This window comes from Lagopus leucura, unplaced genomic scaffold (assembly GCF_019238085.1).
Source record: "Lagopus leucura isolate 7727_CA_CO unplaced genomic scaffold, USGS_WTPT01 Super-Scaffold_100002, whole genome shotgun sequence".
In the NCBI taxonomy this organism is placed as follows: Eukaryota; Metazoa; Chordata; class Aves; order Galliformes; family Phasianidae; genus Lagopus; species Lagopus leucura.
This window is the reverse complement of record NW_024962263.1, coordinates 9,543,871-9,569,056: the sequence shown is the minus strand read 5'-3', so window position 1 is coordinate 9,569,056 and position 25,186 is coordinate 9,543,871. Positions and strand designations below refer to the sequence as shown.

The window sequence follows — 25,186 nt, the reverse complement described above, 5'->3', positions numbered from 1 at the left end:
TGCTAAAACTGCTTCCACCAAAATGTAATCTCATTCTCTTTTTCCCATCTCCCTCACATAGTGCTAGAGGGTGCTACTGAAGAAGAGGCTGAAGAGCCTGATGCTACTAAAGCTACTACACTAAGTGAGGAGACCAGCAAGCAAGAAGAGAGCCTCAGTCAATCAGGGGATAGCAATGAAGGTAACTGGTCTGACTAGCTCTGAGTGACTCTTTAATTTAGGACATTGATGAAGGCTTGTAGAAATATTTCTTACCCAATCCATAACCCTTATCTGTGTGAGAGGTGTAATATACACTGAGCAGAGGCATAGGTGCATGCTTTTCTTTCCTTGTGCCTAACCTTTATCTGTGTGAAGTATATAAAATACAGTGAGCAGAAGCATGGGCACATAAATACTCAGCCACTACTGTAGGCTTCCAAACTAAGATTTTCTTGGCTCCAGGTAGCTTGGCACCACATTACTTAGCTTCAAAAAACACCTGTTTGTAGTGCTCAAACTTATCTTCCAAAGTCAGTATTATGCAGAGATCGAATGTTCACAGGCAGATTTGTTTCTCCTTGTTCACCCTCACATCCTCTTGTGTTAGAGTGACTCACACACACATGAAGATCCTGTGCTGTCCACCTGAGATGACAGTTGTAGACTTGCAGGGTGTTCCTATTTGGTTGGGAGATTCTTTTTTAGAGGAATGAACATTCAGTTTGAAAGCATTTTCCTTTTTAACATCTTAAGGGGAAAGTGGAGGACTTTACCTGTGTGTTTGACAAGCTGTGTACAAAATGTGATGGAGAAGTCTGAATCTGAGCAGCTTTGCCTGTGGGGCAGCATCAGTCATGGCTGTAACGTATACTCTATGGACTGATAAGAGTGGGTAGAACAAAAAGAAAAAGATAATTATATCATTGCCAGGTGTGGAAGTAAAAATGTATTTTAGGGGATTTGAAGTTGGATTTTTTTCAGATTTAGCGCTTTGCTTCTACAAGGCTGACTTAAGGTATGTGACAGAAGAACCAGTATACTGTGCTACTGATGCCTCAGTTGTGCAATTCTGCTTAAAATACTTGCTTGCCTTAATGATGGTGTTTGCCAGAGCATTCATACATTGGTGCTGATCTGATAGTTCATTGTGATTGCAAGGTACTGCAATTAGTACCATTTTGCAGCAAGAAAATTTAAGGTGAATCACTCCATTATTCCCGTACTGAATTTAGTTTGGAAGTCAAGATAACGTGAACATCCTTTTAGAAGAGATCTGCACCTCATCCTATGCATTCCAATAGGAGAAACTCACTGATACAAGAAAATCTTCAGTTATTATGAGCTTTTGTCCATGAAATTAGGCAGTGTGATGTGAGTTGCAGGTAGCTGAAAATACCTTGGGTTTTTGCTTTGGGTTGTGGGGTTTTTTTTTGTTTAATTTTTTAGATGACCTAGCAGCTCTTATGTGTGCTTTTTCTTTTTAATTCCAGAGAAGCAGCTGGAAACCTTAAACAGTTACAAGGTGTCACCAAGTTCACCAAACAGTTCGGACGGAGCAGACTTGTCCTCCATTGATGCCATGATGTCAGCAGTAATGAATGTGGGGAAGATAGCTGAAAATGGGGGGACCTCTCAGACTGTCAAATCTCCCTCGAAGTCTCCTGCACCAAATCGGATTGGTAGGAGGAATCAGGTTTGTAAACTCAAGTACAGGGAGATGATGGGAAGTCAAACAGCTGCATGGAAAATGATGTGATTATGTTTCATTGGTGGTTTTGTCTTTTTTTCACTCCATGAGTTTGTCTTGCCTCTGTTATCGTTTCTTTTTGCATGTTTCCTGATGCTCCCCCAGAACTTAACCTTGGAAAACCGGGGATGGAAGGGGTCTGCTTGCTTGGGCTCACATGTCACACAGTGGGCAAGCTGGTCTGCCAGATGACACCAGCAGCAGCAAAACGAAAATTGCCACTTCTTTCCTGCTTCCATTATTCATGTTCTTGCATTTTCCTGATTTGTTGAGAGGGTCAGTTTGTTCCATTAACCTAGGAGAAAAGTATCTGGAACTGAAGTAGTTCAGTGAGGGATGGCCTGGCCAGGGGACTGTGGGGCTTGGCTCAGTTGTTGAGAGGGTCCCTTCATGAGGTATTGCTCCTGCAGAAGATCTGAGTGATTAAAGGTTAAAGGTGGTGCTAGACCAAAATGTCCATAAAGGCACTCAGTTCACACAGTTGTACTGTAAGGTGCCCTTATTTGTTGATGAAAATGTGAAGAACTGTTGCAGAATGTTTTGTATAAATGTTGCAGAGCAAATATATGTAGCTTTTATCAGTTTGGTTTTTTTCCATTTGCCAGTTGATGACTCTGGCTGATAGGTGTATTGATCTGGAGAAGTGATAGAGTCAGTTCAAGCTGTGATTATTGATATCCACGTTTCTCTTTTGCTGAGTTAAGCCCTACTAATTAAGGTGTTGCAGTACAGCAAGAAACACCCCAAATCCCCACGTCTGTTTGACTTTAGCACAGAGAATTTGTTAATGAATGAAGATGTAATGGGGATCAGAAAGGTTGGGAAGTGTGATTCGTGATGGTCCTATAGTATTTTATTAATAACTTGCAGAATGGCTGCCCAGTTGACATACTTATGACTTGTCTTGAATTTTCTTGCTTAAAATGGTTAAAAATCACTAACAATAAATGAACATAGGAATTCTTAATTGAAGAGCCTGGCTGTGTACAGGCAACTGTGTTGGTGGTGTCACACTGTCTAGCATCTGACTTCAGGATTTATTTGCAGTGTTCCCTGTTAAGGGGTACCCTGGTTCCTTGATTTCATCGTGTAAAGTAAGACTGGAATTCAGATGAGACTCGGTGGCAGTGCTGTTGCACAGCTGCCCGCTGGAACACCATGTGGCTTGGCTTCAGGAAGGTTTATTAGTGCTAGTGACCTTTATTCCACCTGATGCTTCGATGGGCATTGAATCAAAGGAAGCTTGAGAGTAAATGTGACAGGATTAAGAGGGATTCTTATGGTGTAAAAATAAATAGATTGAAAACACGGTAAATAGCCTATTTGTTATTAGGCTGAAAGATCGTTATTGCCAGAGGGGTAAATGGCTACATCAGCAAGGTATTAGAAGTGAGATGTGAAATAGTAAGTGGGTTTAACAACATCTAATACAGTGAATTTCCATTTTCAACATAGCAGCATGAAAGCACTGATTTGTTTCAGTGTTTAACAGTGCACAGATCTCCGATTCTGGTCAGAATGTGCCCCTGATTTTAATTGCAAGGATAGTAACTGTGCTAATTTTCTGGGTCTGACTGCTGTTTCTTGGCAGCAAAACACTTTGCTGTGAACCTTTGTCCTTAGTCTATGGTTCTCTTTATAATGCTAGCTTTATCTTTAGTCTGGTCTACCTATAGTCTAATAAACGTATTCTGTCATCAACCTGCATCCATTTTAACTTCTCGTTTGCTTTGCTCTATAAGAGAATAAAAAAAAAGGTGACAAAGGTGAGCTGGAGAAAAGCAGCCCTTGTGCACAGTTCCCAAAGCATTTGCCATCAGTTGAATGCAGAGCTGTCTTGCCAGGTTGACTAAAAAGAGAATAGGTAACAAATTAACTCTTAGTTTTATCTTTCAGTTCAGGAAGCGTGTTTTCCCCACCCTGGCTCCAGTGAGGTGGCTGAGTGCTGTGTCCTACATTTGTGAGTGGAGGTGCTCTTGGAGTAGGGATGCTAATGTATTTTGGCCTGGATCGAGTCAGTCAACAGCGTTCCTCTTGTAGCTAGCCTTGATTTGCTTGAGCTGTGTTACGGTATGCAGCATGTACCCTGGGTGACCACTGGAGAAAGTTTGGGTTTTAGTTAATAATAAACCCCAGATTCAATACTAATCAGCTCTGACAGAGCTATAGTGTGTTTCTGATCTTTGCTTCAAGGTGAACCAGCAATTACTCTATCTGCTGTTAATTTGCTGATGCGAAGAGCAGTTGAGAAAGGCTCTGAAGCCATTGATTGCATCGTGTAGAACTGTGTCACTCATTTAAAGAGGGGGCAAAAAAAAAGTAGTAGGTTGATAATTTCACATAAATACCCTGGGGATTAAACACGATCTAAACTGTCAGCACAGCTGCAGGGATTTTCCTTGCAGCACAGTGTGTTTGTTCTCTGTCCTGAGCCAACTTTAACAGGCTTGCAGTATAATTGGAGCTGAACACTGCTCCGCAGACTGGTTGCATGCAGTAAAATTAAAGTTGTATCAGTAGGATGGAATGTGTGTGTGTGAATTGTATGTGTGTGTGGGCATGGGGATAATGTGTTTTAATTTTCTTGGGGTGTTGAGACTTTATAATGGCAGCCTTTCTTATTTGCTTTCTAATGTTTTGTGAGTAACAGGGCATTGGGCCCTGGCCTGTGTGTGTGGCCTGCAGTGATTACCTTCGGGATGGAGAGCCTTGCAAGGGAAACAGGAGGGGGGTTGGGATAGCCTAGCAGTTGCTGTTCCTGATACTTATAGAAGGGAGGTCACTCGCCGTGTTTACTTGAGGCAAAATGAGAAAATAGCTTTGCATCCACATCCACGAGTTGCTGGAGTTAATGGAAAAATATCATGACCCCACTTCTGAAAATGTAATGTTACATTTTAGTCAGGAACTCTCTATAGAGTGTTTCCTCAGATCGTGTTGAGAGGAATATTGCTTCATTAAGTTGAAACTCAGAAAAAAAAAAAATCAACAACAAAACAGCCTTTTCTAACACTGTGTCAGTGTCTTTCCCCTTGAAATGCCACAGGATTGATGACAGAGACCTGGGCCAGTCATTGTCAGCGCCCCACACAAATGCTTGTGTCTGACTGTCTGGAGTGGTCCTTTCTCAGTTGATAGCTTGTAGGACAGTGAAGGGGAAAAAAATTGTTTAGAAAGAGGAAGCAGATAGATATATACAGATCTGCTCCCTCCTGTTTCTGACTAAAGAGCTACTTAGGTTTGGTGGGGTGTTTTTTGCTGTTGTTTGGTTTCTTTTGCTTGTTCTCACCAGTGTTACCTAAAATAGCCAGCAAAGAGATTCAATAGAATGCATCCTTTTAGCATAAATATTATGCTTCCCATCAGTCATGCAGAGATGGTTTTTGTATTCTCATCACCACGAGTTTAGGTAACAAATGGTGAACCTCCAGCTGGTAAAGATGTGCATAGTTCTACAGAAAACAGAGGTTTCATTTTCAGTGCCAGATCTTCTTGCTTTGAGTCATAGAGGCTTTGGTTCAGAAGCCACGTCTGGTGCAAATGACCGTATGTCATTCGGTAGCCATCCTTGCAGACAGCTCAGGCAGATGCCTTTGGTTTCTGTGAGAGTGCCATTCCATCCTCGGCTGTGAAAGAGTGGCTGCTTTCCCCAGTGTCTCAAGGGCATACTTAAATCAGACTGAGCAATCCAGGTCGGGGCTATTGCATTGTTTGTACTCATGCTCTGACTGTGGTTACTCCTCACCTGGGTGGAGGATAACGGGGTTCATAATGTGTTCTTTTAGAGTCACGTAGGCTCCCACATTGTCACCTCTTTCTCGTTATGATCTCATCAGATCTTGCAAGCTTAAGAAGGGTTGGGCCTGGCCAGTGTGCCTGGATGGGATGCTTCCAGGAGAAACACAGGATGCTCAAGGAAGTGGTGCTGGTGATTCAGTAAATGCTGCTCTTCCTTCTGAGTCAGAGCTCTGAGAAAAGGGCACTGGCCTAACAACTTGCCATCGAGGTGGGGTGGAAAACCCAAAGTCCTGAAGACTTGTGCTTCCTAAAGATCTTTTTGGAAGATTAGTTGCATTTGCCAGCATATTCTGGCAGGATTCCAGCCTGGGTAATTGCTTTCTGCTCACCTAAATTCCTCCTGGCAGTTTGAGCTGGTTGCAGTAATTGCCTTCACTTCCTGTCCTAAACTGCTACTGCTGAGTATCTGTGCGCTGTTAAAACAGCTGCTGTTCTTCTGTGGTGGTTGAAATGGCCCCTATTTATAAATTCAGAAGTTTTTGAAACTTCCCTGAGGGATCTGCTGGGATGATAAATGCACATACAAGTCGTTCTGTTAGCAGTGGCCTTTTTGTATTGGAGATGGCTTGTACTTTTTCCATCCATAGCAGTAACAGCTTTCCAGTTCTTTAATATCTGATTTCTTTGTTGTTTTCTTCACAGGAAACAAAAGAAGAGAAGTCTTCCTATACCTGTCCTCTGTGTGAAAAGATTTGCACTACACAGCACCAGCTAACTATGCACATTCGTCAGGTACGTAAAGTTAGAGCTCTCGATTCCCTATTTTATTGAGTGTCTCAATTGCCAGTGTGCATTTTGCAGTAGTGAAAAGCAATTCCATGTGCAAATCAGAAATGCCTGTATATAACTTTTCACAATTGTTTTGCTTTTATTCAAGCTTTCCCCTGGTATTAATTAAAAAAAAAAAAAAAAAACCATCAACCAGGAGGTGGATAATTCTCCTCTCTTTCTCTCCTTTCCTTCCCCTCCCTACTCCCTCAGTGGCTCAAACAAGGATGTGTGTCCTGTTCTGCACAGCTTAAGGTATCCTAAGGATCCGGAAAACCAATTCCATCATGAGGCATAAGTCCTGTTTTGTTGTCCTGTTTGAATACAGTTCCCTTTACTGTACATACAAATAAGAAGCAGGAAGAAACAACTTTAAAATCATCTTGGTGTTAAGAGCCTCTCTGTCCTTTACACGTACAGCAATTTTGGGAGGCAGAATTTAAAATACCCATTTCAAATGTATGATGCTCTTTATTTTTGTCAGATACAGGCCTCATCTTGCTCCTCTTGAAATATGAAAATGTGTTATGAGGAGCTTTGGCTTTTTCTATGTCAGAAGGTTCTCCTTGGGATGTTAAAGTTGTGGTTCACCACTCTGAGTCCACTAGATACTCATTACTTCCGTTTTCCCTTCTGTACTGTAACTGTTATTTAATTTTTTTCCTTATTCTCTATTTGATTTTAGTTTGGGTGGGGATTATTTTTTTTTTTATTATTTTTTTTTGGTATGTGAAGAAATGTTCAATTCTCTAAATGCAAGCAAAAACGAATGGTACATATAACACAGTGGCTGATAGCCATGTTTTCCCTGTAAAACAGAGGCATTTGCTTCTGTTTTTCTGTTTTCTTACTACACAGTCACTTTGAAATTAATATCTTTAAAGAGTATTTTTAAGCGTCTTCTGAAATCAAGTTTATAATTACATTCTCTTTCTTCTTTCCCCCTTACCATTTACCCTACCCCAAAGTGCTACATAGCTTAACACATTCCAGGGTCCCACTTGTTGGATCGGTTTTGCTGGGTCCCTTTCTATCCTTTTCTGCTGCACACCCAGTGAAAGTGCAGCGTGTGGTGGGCGTTCCAGGCTGCACAAAGCAGCTGCATTAAGGAGTTAAAGCAAAGGGAGGGGGTGGAGTTAAGGGGGAGGGCTGTGGGAAAGAACTGGATATGGGGCACACCTTAATATAAGGTATTGTGTCACGTGGCTCTGTGAAGCTACTTTTAAGATGTTTACAGTTCTCTCTGATATTTTACTCACACTGTGTAAGAGTCATTCAATGAAAAAAAATCATTGCTTTCTCTAGCATAACACTGACACTGGAGGGACAGACCATTCCTGCAGCATCTGTGGAAAGTCTCTGAGCTCAGCGAGCTCCCTTGATCGCCACATGCTGGTGCACTCAGGTGAAAGGCCTTATAAATGTTCAGTGTGTGGACAGTCCTTCACCACCAATGGAAACATGCACAGGTGAGTGCTGATCGTGACCCAGGAGTTTGGAAAGCACTACAGGATAGAGGGCTGGGTTTGTTTCCTTGGAAGAGCTTTGAAGCTAAATACAGACCCTTACATGGACTGATCTACAAGTATGGTGTGACACAAACTCACACACACTCTACAACTGCTAGGATGATTATGTTGTGGAAGGGAGCCAAAATTGAGAAAGGGTTTCTGGTTCTCCTCACGTAGTATTCAGTTGTTGTGGATATCCAGAAGTTTTGCTGTTTTGGTTTTATTATTATTATTATTTTGAAAACAGGATGGATTTTTCTCTAAGGATAAAAATACATAGCCAAGCTGTAGAGGAACTTCTAATTCTGTAGCTTCTGAGTAGCAGATGCAAATGGTTGTACTGGGGCATCTGTGGTGAATATTAAGCAGTGTAGTATCCAAATGCCACTGTGAAGATGCCTCTTCAGAATAATCAATCTTATTTGTAAATACATACATCACTACTTGCTCTGTAGGCAACTTACTGAACTACAGATTCAGGAAATTATCTGTGACCAGTGTCCAAACATAATTAGTGTAGTTTCCTTCATAGGGATTTAGCAGTACGTCAACAGTTGACAACTAGGGGAACAATGTAAAATCACACAGAATCATAGAATATCCAAACTTGTAGTGGTCCCATAAGGATCATCAAATGCAACTCCTGGCTCCATATGGGACCAAACAGAATTTACTGGTTAGTTACAGTTATTACTAACTGTAACACAGCTCTAGGACAGCCCTATGAAATAAAACTTAATTTTACAGGATGGAGAAAGTATGGATTTGTGTTTAATACTCAGCAGTGCCTGGAGTGTCCTGGCTGGGGCCATCCCACTGGCTGGTGCCTTCTTGCTCCATAGAAAGGTGCCCCTGTTCCTGATGGGCATTTCTAAAACTGCTCTGGAATTGTAGAATCATTAAATTGGAAAAGACCCCCAAGGTCATCTAGTTCAATCATCCACCCACCACCAATATTGCCCACCAAACCATGCCTCTAAGTACCACACGTTTCCTTTAACACCTCCAGGGATGGTGTCTCCCCCACTTCTCTGGACTACCTGTTCCAATACCTCACCACTCTTTGTATGGTCCTTTCCCTCTCACATCTTCCAGTTCAGTATTCATTTATTTGCAAGGGTGGAGCACCTCAGAACTGATTAAGAGTTTGTGAATTCCCAGGTAGCTTTCGCCCCCATGTCAAAGCATTTACAACCTACAAAAAAATGGAAGATAAGTGGGGGAAAGGAGCGCTGCTTGTAAGTATTGTGATAAGTGATGGTTATAAACTGATTCTGTGTGGGTGGGAAGATACCTTTTTTCACTGATTATTACCAACAGTTTTCCAAGGAGTATGCTGTAGGTGGAATGAAAGGAGTTATTTCAGCGAGCAGAGATAATATAATCCTACCCAAAGGAAGCAGTATCTGCTTGCAGCTCTGCCTCTTTCTGGATCTTATTGACAGCTTAAGCAGTCCCATGAAAATGGAGAAATAGGAATGTGTGCAATTTTCTATCTCTGTGTTCATTTAACCTCTACTCAATCAGAATTGAGGAAGGATGGAGAAAGAAACATCAGATGAGAAGAGGAAGACATGAAGATGCTCAGAGGAGATAATGGCTTTGGGCATTGAATAAATCATGTCTGTCTCTACTGAGTCAGTTGTGAGCCACGTTTTCCAAATTGGGTCATTCCTCAGGAAGGCAGGGCAGCTTCTGAGTTGCAGCTGGTGCCAGTATTGGCCCCAGAGGATGAATTTCAGCACCCAGACCCTCATGGTGGACACCACTGTGTCCTGTTCCTCACTAGGCTGCTTGCTGAAGGTTGCAGGGTTAGTTTTAGCTTTTTTCTCATTAGGCATCTCCTCATCCTCTCCAGAAGCAGGGAGACTTCCTGTGGGACTTCACTCCAGGCCTGCCAGATGTTGATGTAGTATCCTTTGCTTATCAAGGTTTCCCTGTATAGCAACTCTTATCGTGCTTTAGCAGTAAATCTGCCAGACTGAGTGACTTGCCCAAAAGAAGTAACTATAGATCAAAATCTTCTGATGACAAGGTTATTCATTTGAAAGTTTTCCTCTTAATGGGGTTTTGCCTGATGTTGCCAGGATAGAGTGCTCTGTTTACTGCCCATGCTAGGAAGAACCTAAATTGTGCAAGGAAGAGATTTCTGTTGCAAGCTCTTTCCATCTGACAGGTGTCAGCTCCTGTCTGCTCTGTAGAACTCCTCTTTGTGTAGGCTTACATTGCAGCAGCACAGTGGAACACTGCAAAGTTGCTGAGCTCACTGACGCTGCACCAGGTGGCCCCAGGCCTGTGACAGGAAACATCTTGAGCCTACTGAAACAGGGTAGTTTTGCTAAGGAAGAGTACTGGTGGGCAGGATGGTGCCAAACCAATTGTTTGCAGCGAATAACCATTTCTTGATGCTGTAACAGGCTGTGCTAGTGAATCCTGATGCCGTAGTGAAAAGCATGAATGTACAAGTAGGCAGATGAGGATAAATACAAAATGAAATGAAATTTGTTATCTGGTACTATGACAAACTCAAAAGGAAGGTGTTGATTTTGCACACTAGGTACTTCCTTCAGAAACAGGTATTTCTGGTCTAAGATGGTCTGAAGGAAATTATTCCATAGGTACCTCAGGTCTGGCTGTAGCATCGAGTCTCAGTGCTATGGATGAATGCTTTTCATATCACGTTCAAAGCCTTCTGCCTCAGGATTCTGGAGCAGGGGCCTGCTTGCCACGTCCTGCCTTGTGGACTGCTTCCAAAGGCCTTGCTGATGGTGGTACCACATCTGTTCTTCTGTGCCAGCTGGCCGGTGGGGCAAGAATGCCAGCTCATCTTTCCCTGCTGATGCACACAATTCTTTTATTCCTTAGTTTCATGTTAGAGTATCCAAATAGTGGCTGATATATGCCCAAACTAACAGAGAACAGGGTTTCTAATGTCCCCCTCCTGAGTCTCACAAAGTGTGAAGTTGGGGAGAGAACTGAATTTAACAGAAAGCTGTGGAAGTTCTGCTAAAGAATCAGCAGAGCTTGAACATTCCCACATAGTGCTGTTTTTGCACCAAATATGCTCAGTGCTTGGGACTGGAGTGAGGGAGAATGTAGTCTGCTGGGATCTGAATGGGAGCAGAATGTGTCTACACATCTTGCATATATTCTGTCTTCTCTTTCTTCCCTGTGCCTCATTCTGGCTCTTAACTGTCCATACTGTCTTTTTAAACTGGACCTTCTAAAATACCACTTAGGGGTAAAAAATCCATTGGATTAATTTTGTCAAGGGCAATGCTGTGCCACCAGAGTGCTTACTTCTGTTCTGAGGGGATGAAATTTCGGATCCATTTTTCCACCTCTAGCAGCCAGGCCGTTAGACATTCAGCAGAGCAGAGGAGGAGGGGAGAAAAGTTCCAGATGCTTTTTTGCTGTTAGGAAGTATCAGTGCCACAATCTTCCTAAAAAGTAATTTTTCTCTCCCCTCTATTTGTTAAGTGGAGGGATTAAAAACCCTCCATAGCTCTAATTTGTTCCTTTTTTTGCATCGCAGCAAGATTCTGTTGCAATACCTAGTTTTTGTCAAGTGAGAACACTGTTTTGTCTGCCTTCTTCTAGCTGTGCTGGGGTGTTGCTTGTACTCTTTACCTGTTAAATTGATGCTGCCCTTCCTGACTCCCACAATACAAGCAAACACTTCATTTGTAAATGAGTCAGAGCCTCTCACATAAGGTCCAGTTTCTTTTTGTTGTGCTCCTTGGCTCCTTGTCAACAAGTCGAGTTGAATGGGCACTGCAAATAGAGGGGTGGAGAAGAAAGGTTCTCGTGTGCAGCACCATTCAGTAAAAGAGGTTAAAGCCTGCTTCCTTTTCTGACCAGTATGACTCTTGGCCAGGATTTTCAACAAGGAACTGTGAGCTCAGGGCATCTCAGAAAGCTCTCTTATTGCTGCCAGATTGCTCCAGAGTGACCTGAGCCTCCAATGGGGACAGTCACAGTTGGAGAGAGCAAGGATTTCTGGAGAGTGCTCAATGTATAGCGTGAGAAGCTGATTCCCTCATTCCTTTGAATGTGCTGTCAGCCTAGCTGCCTCCATCTCAGTGCTGCTGCTCCCATTTGAGGAGGGTTGTTGCAGTGTGTGATAACTGGGAGATCCATCCATGCTTGGAATCTACACCAGAAACATGATTTGCTGAGAAGTACAACTGGAGAGGACACTGCCTTTTTTACACAAGTTTCTTTCTGAGCAGAGCTAGAAGGAGCAAGCCTTGTAGTGTGAGGGTCTGATGTGAGGCTTGGATGGCTTGTTTTTTGGGACTTTTAGGAATTCAGAGGAAGGGAGATCAGAGTAATCTTGAGTTCTAAATTGCTGTAACTAGAGTGGCACTGTGATCTGTACATAAGAAAATGTGTAGTACAGAGCATGCTAATCCTCACACTTCTCCACCAGAGACACAGACTCTGCAGCTTTGTCTTGGTCACAGTGAATTAAAGCTGGATACTCTCAGATCTCTAGCAGGAGCATAAACTCTTATGGAAAGAAGGTGTGTGTGTATAAAGAGTTTTCTGTGACTCTGAGAAGTCTGGGGATTTCCAAAGAAGTGTCTGAAATCAATAGCTTGCAGTTACTGAAGGCTTTCCATCTGTACTATCACTGTAGCTCTCTAAGGAGTTCATCTGTGAATCACGCCAACTCTGAGGAGCTCTTTTGGGTCCTGCTTCTGCTGCCAAATAGCAAGTTGCAAGCTTCTTGTTCTATCTCCACCACTGCATGTCCCCAAAATGTGAACAGATGAGTTAGTCTGCTGATGGGGGTCTTGGTGGTGGTGGTGGTGATCCATAAGCTTTAGCAAGGGGCCTTAAAGTAGAGAAAAGAGTTTGCTTGACTTACTGTGCTGCATTCCAGTAGAACATGCATCTGACTTTAGGGGGAAGAGTGATGCCTCCACTTGCTCCAAATGGGTTTCCTTCAGGGTAGGAGACAACTGCCAACAGCTCTTTTTCTGTTTCTGTAACTAAGGATGGTCTGTACCTATCACTTTAAAATCAGATTTCCATCCCTGCCAGAGACACGTTCTCCACGCAAGTTGGAAACGTTAATAGGATGTAAATGCCAGAAGAGAGGTGAGAAATGACCTTCCTGCCAGTTTCCAGTGGGTAGCAATTACAGGCTCCATGGCAAGTTTGAAAAGAGTTAAGGGAAAATGCATGTATTTCAACCACAACTTCCCAAGTTTGGTAAACTAAGCTGCAGTGTCTATGCCTGGTGTTCACCAGGCTGTATGTGTGTGTGGTAATGCAAACTGACTGAAGTGTTCTTTATGAAACCAGAATGCCACAGTTATTGACCTTCTTTCTGTCCTTCCTCCCTGCCTGGCAAAATTTTTGATAGTGGCATTTTAGTGACATCTTACTCGTAGGCTGTTTATGTGCTGTCTCAAGAACAGGTCTCTGAGTTTTGAGGTTTTTTTTTTTTGGCACATGCAAAACACCACATGCAACAACCACATGCAGAAGTCTTTGAAAATCAAATTGGAAGATCTGGATTGCAGAAGCTATGCTTTGAAGCATGCTTACAAAGGGTCCTATCAAAGAAGGTATTTCTTCTTTTAATTAAGAAGACACTTTCTTTCTCAAGTCTTGTTCCCCGTGTTACAGAATTTTCCCAAACTGTGTTGTTTTTTTTTAACATTGTGTCAAGAGAAGAACAGCTGGTTTTGTTATCCATGCATGGTACTGCTCTGCTATTGAAGTTTTTGGAACAACACCTCATGTGTATGCACGTGTTGTAGAGTGAGGGTTTTTGGAGAAAAAATGGAAAATGCACATGCTGGAGGGTAACCTGTGAATGCTGATGTTTTAGTCAGCCTCCTTCACCAGCAAGTAAAGCCTTTAATATACTGATTGGAAGGTGAATGCTGTATTCCCAGAACAGCACAGGGATTGAGATTCATAAATTTTGATGATTTCCCAGCTCTCTTTAGCAAAGATCTGTGTTTTACAGACAGGCATGCATACAGGTTGCCTGTGACATCCCAAACATCCAATACGCAGAGTGTCTTCAAGATCTGGCTAAATCCATCCTCTCCCTGTGTTCCACCTGTGAATTCTCCTATGTTATTTACGATGCTGGCTTGCTTCCAGTAAGCTGTGTGTGCTTTGTGGGGTGCAGTGCAGTAACAATGCCCAGCTTCAAAGTACAAATAGGATCTCTGCAGTGTAGCACATGCGTGCAGTCTGGCATTTGTTTAATATGGAGATTTTTGGAGGCAGAGTCTAGCCAAATGGGACGATGAACTGTTTTTGTTGTTGTTTTGCTTCTCAGAAGGGAACTGTCTTATTACAGTGTTGTTTGTTTTCTGGTGCACAGATGGCCAATTGGAAATTTGGTGTTAAATTTTTGGTAGCTTTGGGAGATGGGACACATAAAATCTTGAAGCTAAAAGCGAGTGCCTAAGGAACTCGCCACACTGAAAATGACTGACACTTCACATGTGTGAAAAGGCCCTTGTTTATTGTCTTGCACAATGGAAATGTCTCTTTGGTCATCTCCTGAGGAGCTTTTATTTCAGCGCCCTTAAATACGAAGAAGCAGGATGTATTACAGGCTTTCAAATCCATTCCTTACATGTGGGGGATGATTTAACCGCTGTCAGCATGCTAGTAAAAGATAAGCTTCAGCAAATACAAGTGCCCTAATTCTTGAGCAGGGATAACTAACACAAAGGACTAATTGCAGCTTCTAGTAATTGATAACCGGAGCTGTAGAAGGCAAGTGAGATATGATACCTGTTTTAGTTTTCTTTGTGGTTGAAAACTGTTTCTTACATTTTCATTAATACGTTTTGTAAATAAAGGTGGGGAAATGGAGAGAAATGTTTTTGGTCTCTCCTGTCAGCAGGGATGTCCACAGTAAATGTTTGGTACCCTGCTGAGACCTCTGTGTTTTGAAGATTTCAAAAAGGAAGAAAAAGGCCAGGATTTATCAGCAGCAGCGTCTAGCAGTAAGAGTCTGTTTCTCTGTGTCTTTGGTGAGAATGAGAAGGACAAATTATTTTTAACAGTCCAGGCAGAAGCTTTCATCTGTCTCACTGTTGCTGAGTAGATTGATCATCTTTGTAAAGATTGACACAAACCATTATTTAATTAACGCGACGTGTAAATAGGATGCTCCAAAAAAAATAAAAAGTGGATATCTCCAGCTGTAAGCTGACCTAAAGGAGCTCCTGTGTCACAGGACCAGTGTGAGCCGTGAGAGCTGTAAGGAGATGCTATGATTTCAGGCATGCTAAGCATTGCTTGTAGCCTTGGACAGTATCCCCCTTCAGTTATCATTAAAGACCAGCTAAGGAAGTGAACACAAAAACAGTGATGTTGAGATCTGATTAGAATCAAGCGAAGCAAGGAAGTGCGGAGTTAAGATTTATATGCTAACCTTAATTAGCTCTATTGTTCTTGAGAGCTGAAGCATACACAATGAGGAACATTATACTTGCATCTCCACAGCTCTTCAGTACCTAAACATAAGAAAGAATCCACTGGCTTTTCAGCCCTAGATTTCGTGTGCGCTGCCTTTCCTTAATATCTAAATCTGCACTTGTACTTTGTAAGGTGGTGGATTTTTAGGCTTTAGTTTCCTGCAGGCAAAAAGGAGATGCTGCCTTCAGTGGTGAGCTGATGTTTGTGGTGCAAGTGGTGCTTGGAGGGAAGGTGGCCCGACACCAGAGTAATGCCACCCTCTTCACAGGCAGTAACATAAATCTCTGTGTAACAGAGTGCATTCAGCGTAGCTTAGTGCTGCTTTGTTAACCATGTCACAGTTCAAACGAGCACAAACCACTTGACAGATTAGACCCTGGTTGCAGAGCACATGGCTGCACGAGGCCTTGATCTTTCCGCATTAGTACCCTTTTGGGAACATCACCTCCTCCAAAGGTTTAGTATTCTCAGAGATGCTACCTCCTCTTCTCACCTTGAGGAGTTACAGAATAAATAGAAGCTTTAGCTTTGCAAGCACTAGAAAATCCAGGCGGTCTCAGCAACCAGTTAGTCCTTTGCCATAAGCGTGATGGTAACGTGAGGCTTGCAGAGATGTGAGCTCTCAAGGTTAACAAGCGGTGCATTGTCTGGTTGGCTTTTTTTGGAGCCATTCTGTATAGTAAATGCTGGCTGCTGAGAAAGTTTGCTGGGAAAGTTTGTATGTTAAGGTCATCCTTGCTTAGCCTGTTTTGTGTGCACGTTGGAAATGCTTGCATCGCTTCCCTAATGAGTGTGTGCTCAGTGTTGTCTGAAAAGACTTCTGGGCCAAGTACAAAGAGGAGGAGGAAAAAGTCAATCTTATACCTTGTTTGTGGTTACCGTCGTTCCACCTTTAATGTATATCTTCCAGCTTTACCTCTTCTCCCCCCAAGTATCCAACCCGCTCAACCTGTTCTAGCTCTGCGTGCTGCAACCAGTACATTGCAGTATGTACCCCCTCTCCAGGTCAGTGGGTTTTTTGCCTTTCTCTTTTTTCCCCTCTTTTAAAAATATGCTGTTCATTCATAGCGGACTGTCAGCACTTGGGGAAACTTCTCTAACTTTAAAAAATGGTCTTAGCCAGGGCCTTCTGCTCATTTTTTAGCTGCAGTGCTCACCTGTGTGATGCACAGCTTTGGCAAAGACATGATCAAGTGCTCATGCCATGCAACAAGTGAACAGCACACAGTGTACAAACACTGCTTTTGCTTTCTTGAAGGCATCAACAAGTGTGCTGCCTTTGTCAGGCTGCTCTTTCAGCTGAAGTTTTCTAAATGCTTGCAGTGATTTCTAGTGATTCTTCAGCATCAGCTCTCCAGTGCACTTTGTGGAAAGACGTCCCAAAATCCCCACATTCTGCAGTGGTTCCTGCTGATTCCTTTAAAGTAGTGCTAGTCGTGCAGGACTTCTGTTTCCAGCTGCTGTGCTTGTCTAAAGTGGAGCTGTGGAACAAGATGAGAAACCTTTTCCTGGTGCTGTGAGATCACTGCTGGTGAGGAAGGAGGACCACATGTTCAGGAACAGGAGAGGAAATGGGCTAAACACGTGAAGCCTCGTGTGCTGGGGTTCTGCCCTCAGCTCGAGCAGAAGTTTGCACAGCTCGTGCGTGCCCCGATAACCCTCACTTCCTTGCCCCTCGAGTTGCATGGTGACTACTGATACCAGGGTAACGTGGAGACCCTGCTTTCATAAAGATGTGCCTCTGTTATCTCGTGCAGCTTCCTTGTTTGCAGGCGTGCGTGCGGGGGGAGGTACTGAGCTCCATCTGCACGGTGTCCCCAGCAGTGCTGTGGCCGTCTATTTTTTCCTCCTTGAGCTGTGTGACGCAGCAAGTTGTTCTCTGCTGTGTGGTGCCATCAGGATTGCTCAACAGTGGAGTGTGACAGGGCAGCAACTGCGGGAGGGCTCTGCCTGTTTCTGGGAAGTCACGGATGCCTCATTTGCTTGGTTGTTCAAGGGGTGCGGTCTGGGGGGGGAGGCAAGATGTACCTGGGACTTCTCCAACCCTGTTTGCTCTTAGGACAAACCATTTCCTCCTTCTGACATCCCTTTCTGATTTTCTCTCTCTTTTGTTCCCCGATGCTGTTATTTAATACTGCTCCAATTGTCCTTGCTATCTAATCACACTTGTTTCCTTTTAATGTGTAGTTTAAAACCAACTCTGAAGTTATTAAGTTTTTAGACCATGATAACTAAAGGAGGTGCCTGAAAATCACACGTTTCCAAAAAGATGAGAGAAAACAGCGGTACAAAATGTCCCAGGCCAGGTTTTTGGTACGCTTTTTAAAACCTTATTCCTGCTTAGTTTTACTGTTGTTAATAAACTTTTGTCTCCAAGCTTAAAGAAGCACGGGGGCCTCAGAGGGATCTCGTTTAATACTTATTAAAGGGTTTCTTATGGCTTAGAAGTCTCCATGCGCTATTTGGCAGTGCTGATTTAGGTCTGCTCTGAATTTAATGCAGGCTGCAGGCAGTTGGGTGCAGTGATACTGGGAGGCTCACACTGCATTTCTCGCCTCTTTTGACCTCACTTATGCAAGGTTTGATGTGAAGGGCAGATGGGTGCTTTCTTTTGCTGTCCTTTGGTAAGCTGTGCTTCACAGGCATGTTTTGAATCACTTCCCTGTCACAGCATCATCAGGCAAATATTTGTCTCCCTGTTTTCCTTTGAGGTGTTCTGACAACACTTCGAGTAGAGAACAGGAGTGACTTTGAGCCAGGCTGGGAATGCAGTTGTATCAATCTCAACCTGTTCTGACTTGCTGATTCTGCGTAGCAAGTAGTTGCTTAAATATCTGTGAATACAGCATAATTATTCAGAAATGGTACCTCCCCCCCACATTCTGGATGTGTAGATCGGTATCTTGCCTCTCACACATGCATGCAACTTGCCTTTATTCACAGCAAAGCAAAATTTTATTCTAGGATAAAAATACAAAATGCTTTGTGTGCATGTAGATGTATCGTATATCCTTAGGTAACATGTATTGGCAGCTGCGTGGCGCTGCTTAACTTTGCAGACCATCCTGGTAGCGCTGAGGAAGGATTTCTAGGCTGTCATGTGAACGTAACCACAGGTGCACGCGGGCAGTCTCGGCGCAGCTAAATAATAATGCTCACGTCACCCTAATGGTGCTGCCTGCCACCCCGCTGCGAGGCTGGCTCTGCTTTGCCTCATTGCACAGGGGAATAGCCGGCCTAAGACGGCCCAGAAGGCTGCGCAGAGGATGCCGAAGGCACATCAGCGTGGCCTCGTGAGATGCAGCAATTCCCAGGGGTGCTGAGGGGAATGCTGCTGTGTGGGGGGGCTCGCGGGGCCCTGCTAGCCCTGATAGACAGGGAGCTCACAAGCGCTGGGGCCTCTGTGGGGATAATGAGCCGTGCCACTGCGCCGCGAGATTGCAGGCCGGTGAGCGCGTGCTGGAGCATCTCCTGCTTGCAGGCGTGCGGCTACAGTGAGTCAGTGCTTCCTGAGCTGATCCTCCCCGGGACCTGCTTGCCCCACCCAGCTCTTTCGATGGAATTGCTTGTGTTGCAAGGGCTCCCTCCCTCAGCGCTGCGGCTGGTCCCTTACCGCACCTTAGCGTTCGCTGCTGGTTAAGAGCAGATTGCTTGGTGGTACTTGAAACCTGTTTTGTGTTATAAAAAGGCATTTCCCAAATGGTTGAGCTTTCGGTACTGGCGTGTCTTTCGGTTTGCTCTGAAGTGTGCATGCATGTCTGAGGGCTTCTGGGGTCATTTTTGTTGTTTTGAGGATAAAAATAGTGAAGGAGCCAAGAAGAGAAGACAAACACAAACTCATCCAAGTACAAATCGGGTCTGATTTGCAAAATTACCTGCGTCTTTCTGGTTCCTGTGATTACAACTGGCAAGAGCTGAGTGAATTGCTCTCTTAAGTGGCTTCTGTTTGTAATTAGCACTGGAAATACATTGTCGATACAGATTCTCTGCATGTTTTAACAAACAAACAACTGACTAAACTTCTTAACCCAAGGGTATAATGTTACTTTTGACTTGAGTTCCAGTCATGTTCACGAGACACAAAGGAGAGGGTTAGCAGCAGTGTATTAAGTGATTGCTCCTAGAAATGCTGCTGCTCTGCTTTCTGTTTGTCTAGGATTTATTTCTCATGTATGTCAAATGGCAGAAGCCTTGAAGAGGAGCTCCTGTGTTTTCCTACCCCCACCCTGGGGGTGTTCAAGGAAAGGCTGGATGTTGTGTTGAGGGACATGGTTTAGTGGGAGCTATTGGTAATAGGTGAAAGGTTGGACTGGATGATCTTTTAGGTCTTTTCCAACCTTGGTGATTCTATGATTCTATGATTCCTACATTTCTAGGCCATTTGGGCTGAAGTGAGATTTGTTAAGCAGAACAAAACAACACTGACAAAGGTGTCATGGCACAGAAATTGCTCAGTAGAGTCATCAGTGCAGTTTTGAAGTCTGTCTTCTCTTACTCTCTGAGCCTGAAGAACATCACAGTCTAGTTTTCAACCTGCTTGCATGCATCCTGCACTCTTGTTGGTTCTGATATGGTGGCACAAAATTGAAGTTTAGACAAAAGATTTATGTGTGTATATATATATATATATATACACATATGTATATATATATACATGTTTAAACAAAGATAATTGCTCATCTGTTGAATGATAAATATACTATTCACTGGACATTACTAAAGATATGTTGTTTTGATTCTTCAGGGAGTATTTACTGTTACTTGAAATTAGCAAAGTAAGTGAAAGATCTCAGGGAAGGTAACAATGGAAGAGGTCAAGCAATTATATCAGTTAAACTGTACTTTGGGCATCTGACCAGTTCAGGCTTCCCAGGCTGGCTTGGTGAACTTGAGCAACTCTTTACTCTGGGGGAAAAAAAAAGTAATATTTTAAATAAAAATAGTACTGTATTTTACATAAGGTAAAGCATAGAAGGCATTGGTTCAGTCTCTGAGTGTTTGGATGTCTTTAGATAAGCATCAGGTGTGTGAGAATCATCCTCTAGATTCTGATACCAGACTGCTCAAAAGTCACGAGGGAGATGAGGAACCGCAGTGTGCAACAGTGTGTAGGGTACATCTAGTGGTAAAGTGGAGAAACAGAATAATATGTGGGATATGAAGCCAGAACTTGAACTTGATACTGTCAGATGATCACTCTGGGCTGATAATGCCCAGATTCATTGGCCTCCCCACTGCGTTTTCACAGGAGTGGAGTTGTGAGGGAGGAGGAGGGTGTTTATACATGCACTGGATCCTGTGCTCAAGAATTAATCTTGATTTAGATGCTGGGACTTTCCCAACCGGGCCCCACTGAAATTGCTTACTGCTCCCCTCTGGACACGCTGCTCCTTCTAATCAGACCTACCTGGCATAAACTGCTTGACTGAAAGCCAGCACTGCTTGTGCTGCCGTGGTTAGAAGGGAGAGGCTTTAACTGCGGTCGCTGCTCATAGGCTGCACATCCACCCCTTTGTTCCACACCATCCTTTTGCCTGGGCTTCTGAGGCAGGCAGGCCCTTTCTTTAGGGACGTGGAGCACATCAGCAGCCGTGAAAACTTGGGGTGCAGTGATGGTGTGGTTTTTCTCTCTGTAGACTGAGGTGAGGGGTTCCCACACATGCTGCAGGATGCTCCCTCCCTAGGAGCCAGAGGGGTGCTGATGGGGTTATGTGCATGCAAAGCAGGAGCTCCTGGTTTCATTCGTAATTCAGTGGGACCTGGAGCTGGGAGCAGCTGCGTTGTGCAGTTGCCTCTTTCAGGATGCTTTGACTCCTCATTCTAGCCTTGAGCCAGCCAGTCAAAACCTTCCCACGTTCTGGTTTTGGCATCGGAGCTGTGGGCTGCCCTGTTTTGAGTCTTCCAGAAGGCTTATATGATCAACATGCAAATCCCCTCTGCATTAAGAAAATACAGCAACCCTTTTTGGAGATGCAGTAAAGATTGGGATGTGACCAATAGAAACTGCCTATCGGTTCAGCAGGACACATGCTCTTTTTTTTTCCCCTCACTGTGAGTCACCTCGCTTAGGCACTGATCCAACAGCACCCGAGGGGAAAAAAAGGAGTGAGGCACTTGAGCTCTGCATGTGTTTGTTTTCACAAAAGTCTCTTCTTCAGTGAAAAGTGCTGAAGCATTCACTTGCCACTGTTCTGGTCCAATATTCACCCTTCCAAAGTCATGCTTTGCATTACAGTGTTGGGACAGAGAGTTTTTCTGCCCGTTTGCTTTTTCAGAAGCTTGGGGAATTCTGGTGCAACTGTCATCTTACTCATTCTGTTCACATGACATCGGAGGGAAGAAGAAAGTTGTGGCACAAGAGGGGAAGCGGAAGGTGATTCTCCCAGGGAAGATGAAATGAAACAGAGTGAAGCAGTTGAAAAATAAGATTATTCTGGGCGGGCTGACTGGCACACAGTCACAGCACAGTTGGATCCTCTTGGCTCACCTGTGAAATTCTTTTGGTGAGGGGGAGGGAACAGATCATGAGAACTTTTTCACATACAGCTGTGCTGTGAAAAGCAGAGTGTGTAGTGAGTTATCTGCATTTTTTGCATAGCAGTTCTTAAACGTGCAGAGTTCAGAGGTGAATCAGACCTTGTGTGGAAAAGATACAATTTTCTCTTGCTGTTTCAGGATTATTCTTTGCAAATTTTTCTGGCTCTGTGTCTGAAATGATTCTAAATAAAGTTCTACCACTTCCTCTGAGATAGTATTCAAAGCTAGCTACCTCGTGGTACTGGGCAGTCTGTTTAGCACAAATTTTTCTCCCCATCACTTCATCTTGTGACTCGTAGTAACATTTTAGTGTTCCACCTTCAGGACTGTCCAAGTGTGTGTGTGCAGTGTGTGCATGCATGCGTGCCAAGGAGATGGGTGACCACAGTTGAAGTGCAGTTTTCTGGGCTCCACCCCATCCCAAGCTTGTCTGCTGCTCTTGGGTTGTTCTGCAGGGCGGCTCAGAGCCACAGCTTGTCAATTTAAATTAGAAGAAAAAGCAAAGTTCCATCAGTCACGGCTCTGGATCTCTTTTGAGTTGAGGTGGTGGTCACTTCAGTGCTCTGGCAGCTATTACTGTAACACAGGTCTGTGGCTGAATGTGAGCATTTCCATGCATGGCCTTACTTTGCATTCCATTTTCACTTAAAGTGTCGAGCGTTTATCTTTTTTTTTCTTCTAGATTTGATGAGTGTCATATCGTTTTCCTTTATCATTGTACGTGCTGAAAGCCAGGCTGACTTACAAGCATGGCTTTCGTATTCAAAGTATGCCAGTGTTGTTGGGCCAAAATATGTTGTTGTAGTCACAATGGGAAAATAACTTATAAGCACAGCTTTGTTCCTGTTCTCCTTGTGTCTTGGCAGGCTAAACAGTGAACATTTTTGATGTTAAGTTGAACATTTTCGATGTTAAGTGTAAGATCCAATCAAGGCAAACTCTTCTAAAGGAGGATAAAGGATGAGGCAGCACAAATACTTTCATTAATTCCCGCCTTTAATTTTAGTTAGGAAACTTTTAAAGTAAGAGGAGCCTTGGTGAAAGGAGCGTTTAACAGAAAGGTTATGGATGTGACTTGGCATCTGCTGCAGTTCAACTGAAGTTGGGTGATAAATGTTTTCTTGAGGCAGAATGACATCCATGTTACAAAGTAAAAGAGAGAGATGAAGATTGTGTCTATCCTTTGTACTGCTTGGCTTTATCTTCCTGCTTATCTTGGGTCGTAGCTCTAGTAATCTTTTTCCTCTCCACCCTTGACTTGATGTAGTGAAACTTGCTTAACCTGTCAAAGGAATAAACCTGCTCCCTCTAACGTGGGCAGGTTGCGACTCTCCTCGAGAACTCTGGAACCTGCTGCTTTAGCTTCAGATTTTTCTTTTTCCTAATGATTGCATGCAGAGAGCTGTCGTGGTGTCTGTGATATCTGACCTACACAGTAAAAGTCAAAGGTGCAGTCAGGGTGTCTTCCTGTTTATAGCTCAATAGCTCAGGCTGCTTCCTTTCAAATATGCAAAACCAAAACACGAAGGGATTACCACATTCCTTGCTGTGGGTATGGATTCTGCTCCTGCTTTCCGGGCATGGCAAAAGTGTGCATGGCTGTGCAGGAAGGAAAACTGCAGGCTGCTGATGGCTTCAACACCAGGTGTAGCTAAGCCCAGTCACTGCACTGCTGCACCCACGTTAACAAGCCCTGCCTTATTAGCAGTCATTTTATTGCAGATGTGGCTGAACTGCTTTTGGGACTTGCAGGAGCCAGTGTGTTTGCATGATTTGTGTCAAGGCAGGCAGAGGTGGCAGGCTGGACTTGGAGTTACCTGCAATTACCAGCAGTTTCTCCTGTTGGTACACACACTGTGGATGTGCTGTTGCAGCCTCCTCCTGTAGGTGCAGCTCCATCAAAACAGGCAGAGCTAAGCAGATGGACAAAGAGCAGGGGAATATAACTTAGCCCTAAGGAAGCTATTTTCAATGGGTATCTACTAACAGGAATTCTCTCTGACAGAGAGGAGACTTGAAAATAGAGACAAGAAGTCCCATACTTTTTGTATAGCAGTATTTTTGTTGTCGTTTGTTTGTTTTCTGGCCGAATAGGATTTAGCTTGATTGCTTTCGTTCTCTCCCTCTCTGAAAGTGACTGGCCAACTCATACCAGCCAAACTGCCAGCAGGATAAGCACACAGACCATGTGTCTGTCTGCCTCTTTTTGGGTTGAGGGGACAGACAGGCATATGCTAGAGGAAGATTCAAAACTGGAAGGCAATCTTTATTAAAAAGAAGGAAATGTATTAAAAAAAATATTGCAGCAAACTACCTTTCAGGTCTTGTTTTGCCTCCAGAACTGGATACTGCCTTTTTGGCCTGTTGTTTCCTATTGCTTCTCAAGTTTATCTGCAACCATTGCAGGCAGTTGTCTCTTACCAGCCATCTGCATGCAGATGTTCTCTTCTTCTTGAGCCTCTCACAGTGTAAGCAGCCCACAGCATCCATCTCTTGTTTTTGTGGCCTGTGAGAGTTGCCTGGGAGCTGAATTTGATTCCCCAAAATGCTGGGGGTAGGTGAACAATACAGGCACTTGCTGAACAGCCATTTTAATCTTGCAGCAGTTCTGCTGTGTTTGGGGCTTTGAATGGAGGCTGTTCCTGCATAACACCCTCAGGAAGCTGGCTGAGGGTAGTGTGAGACAGTAATGTAGTTGCCCTTTCTTAAAAGATTCAGGGATTGTGAAAGTATTATGCTGGGAGACACTCATCTGGCAGCCTCTGCCCGTGGGTCAGTTTGGTCCAGTGTGTTATCTTGCAGCATCACGCCCTTGGCATCCAAAACTAAAATTGATTTTATGTCATAACTCCCAAGCAGCTGTGAGGATGTGTAAGACTCACCTGGATTACAACATTCTCTCATGTTTGAACATGATGGTTTGCAGTGAAGTGAAATGGCACCATCCTGAGCTGGGCTGCTGTGGCTTCTGAAGGAGCTTGCCCAGATACCATTAACACAGACTGCCCTGCGCTGCTTTGGAGTCAGTCAGATGCACAAAGGGCACTTCTCTCCTGCACTCCCAGTTGTAACTATTAGAAGTGAAAATTTCCGTTGCGTATTGGAATGAAGGAACCTAAGTTTGATTTCTGTCAAAAGCACTTGACTACTATTAATTTGAAGCAAAAAGCCCTGCATCTGGTTTTTAAAAAGTACGAGGTAAGCGTTGAGTACTCAGAAAACGAAAAGTGAAGTAATATGTGTCATCTAACTGAAGAGAACTGAGTGGGAGCATCTTGCTTGGTTGCAAACGTAAGCAAACTGAGAGGCAAGTGAGCCAAGTGTATGGGCATGAGATTGCTTCCTCAGCCATTTTGTTCTTTGGGTTTATGTGCTGCACCAA

General features: G+C 43.7%; 1 protein-coding gene across 2 annotated transcripts in view; it reads left to right on the top strand.

Annotated features, from left to right (window-relative positions):
* The window catches only part of RREB1 (ras responsive element binding protein 1), a 122,477-nt gene that overhangs the window by 55,372 nt on the left and 41,919 nt on the right, over positions 1 to 25,186 (top strand). For both annotated transcript variants that reach the window (XM_042869260.1, XM_042869261.1), the window contains exons 2-5: positions 62 to 181; positions 1,473 to 1,675; positions 6,170 to 6,259; positions 7,601 to 7,764. In XM_042869260.1, the coding sequence (XP_042725194.1) occupies positions 62 to 181; positions 1,473 to 1,675; positions 6,170 to 6,259; positions 7,601 to 7,764 (577 nt within the window). The remainder of the gene's footprint in view (positions 1 to 61; positions 182 to 1,472; positions 1,676 to 6,169; positions 6,260 to 7,600; positions 7,765 to 25,186) is intronic.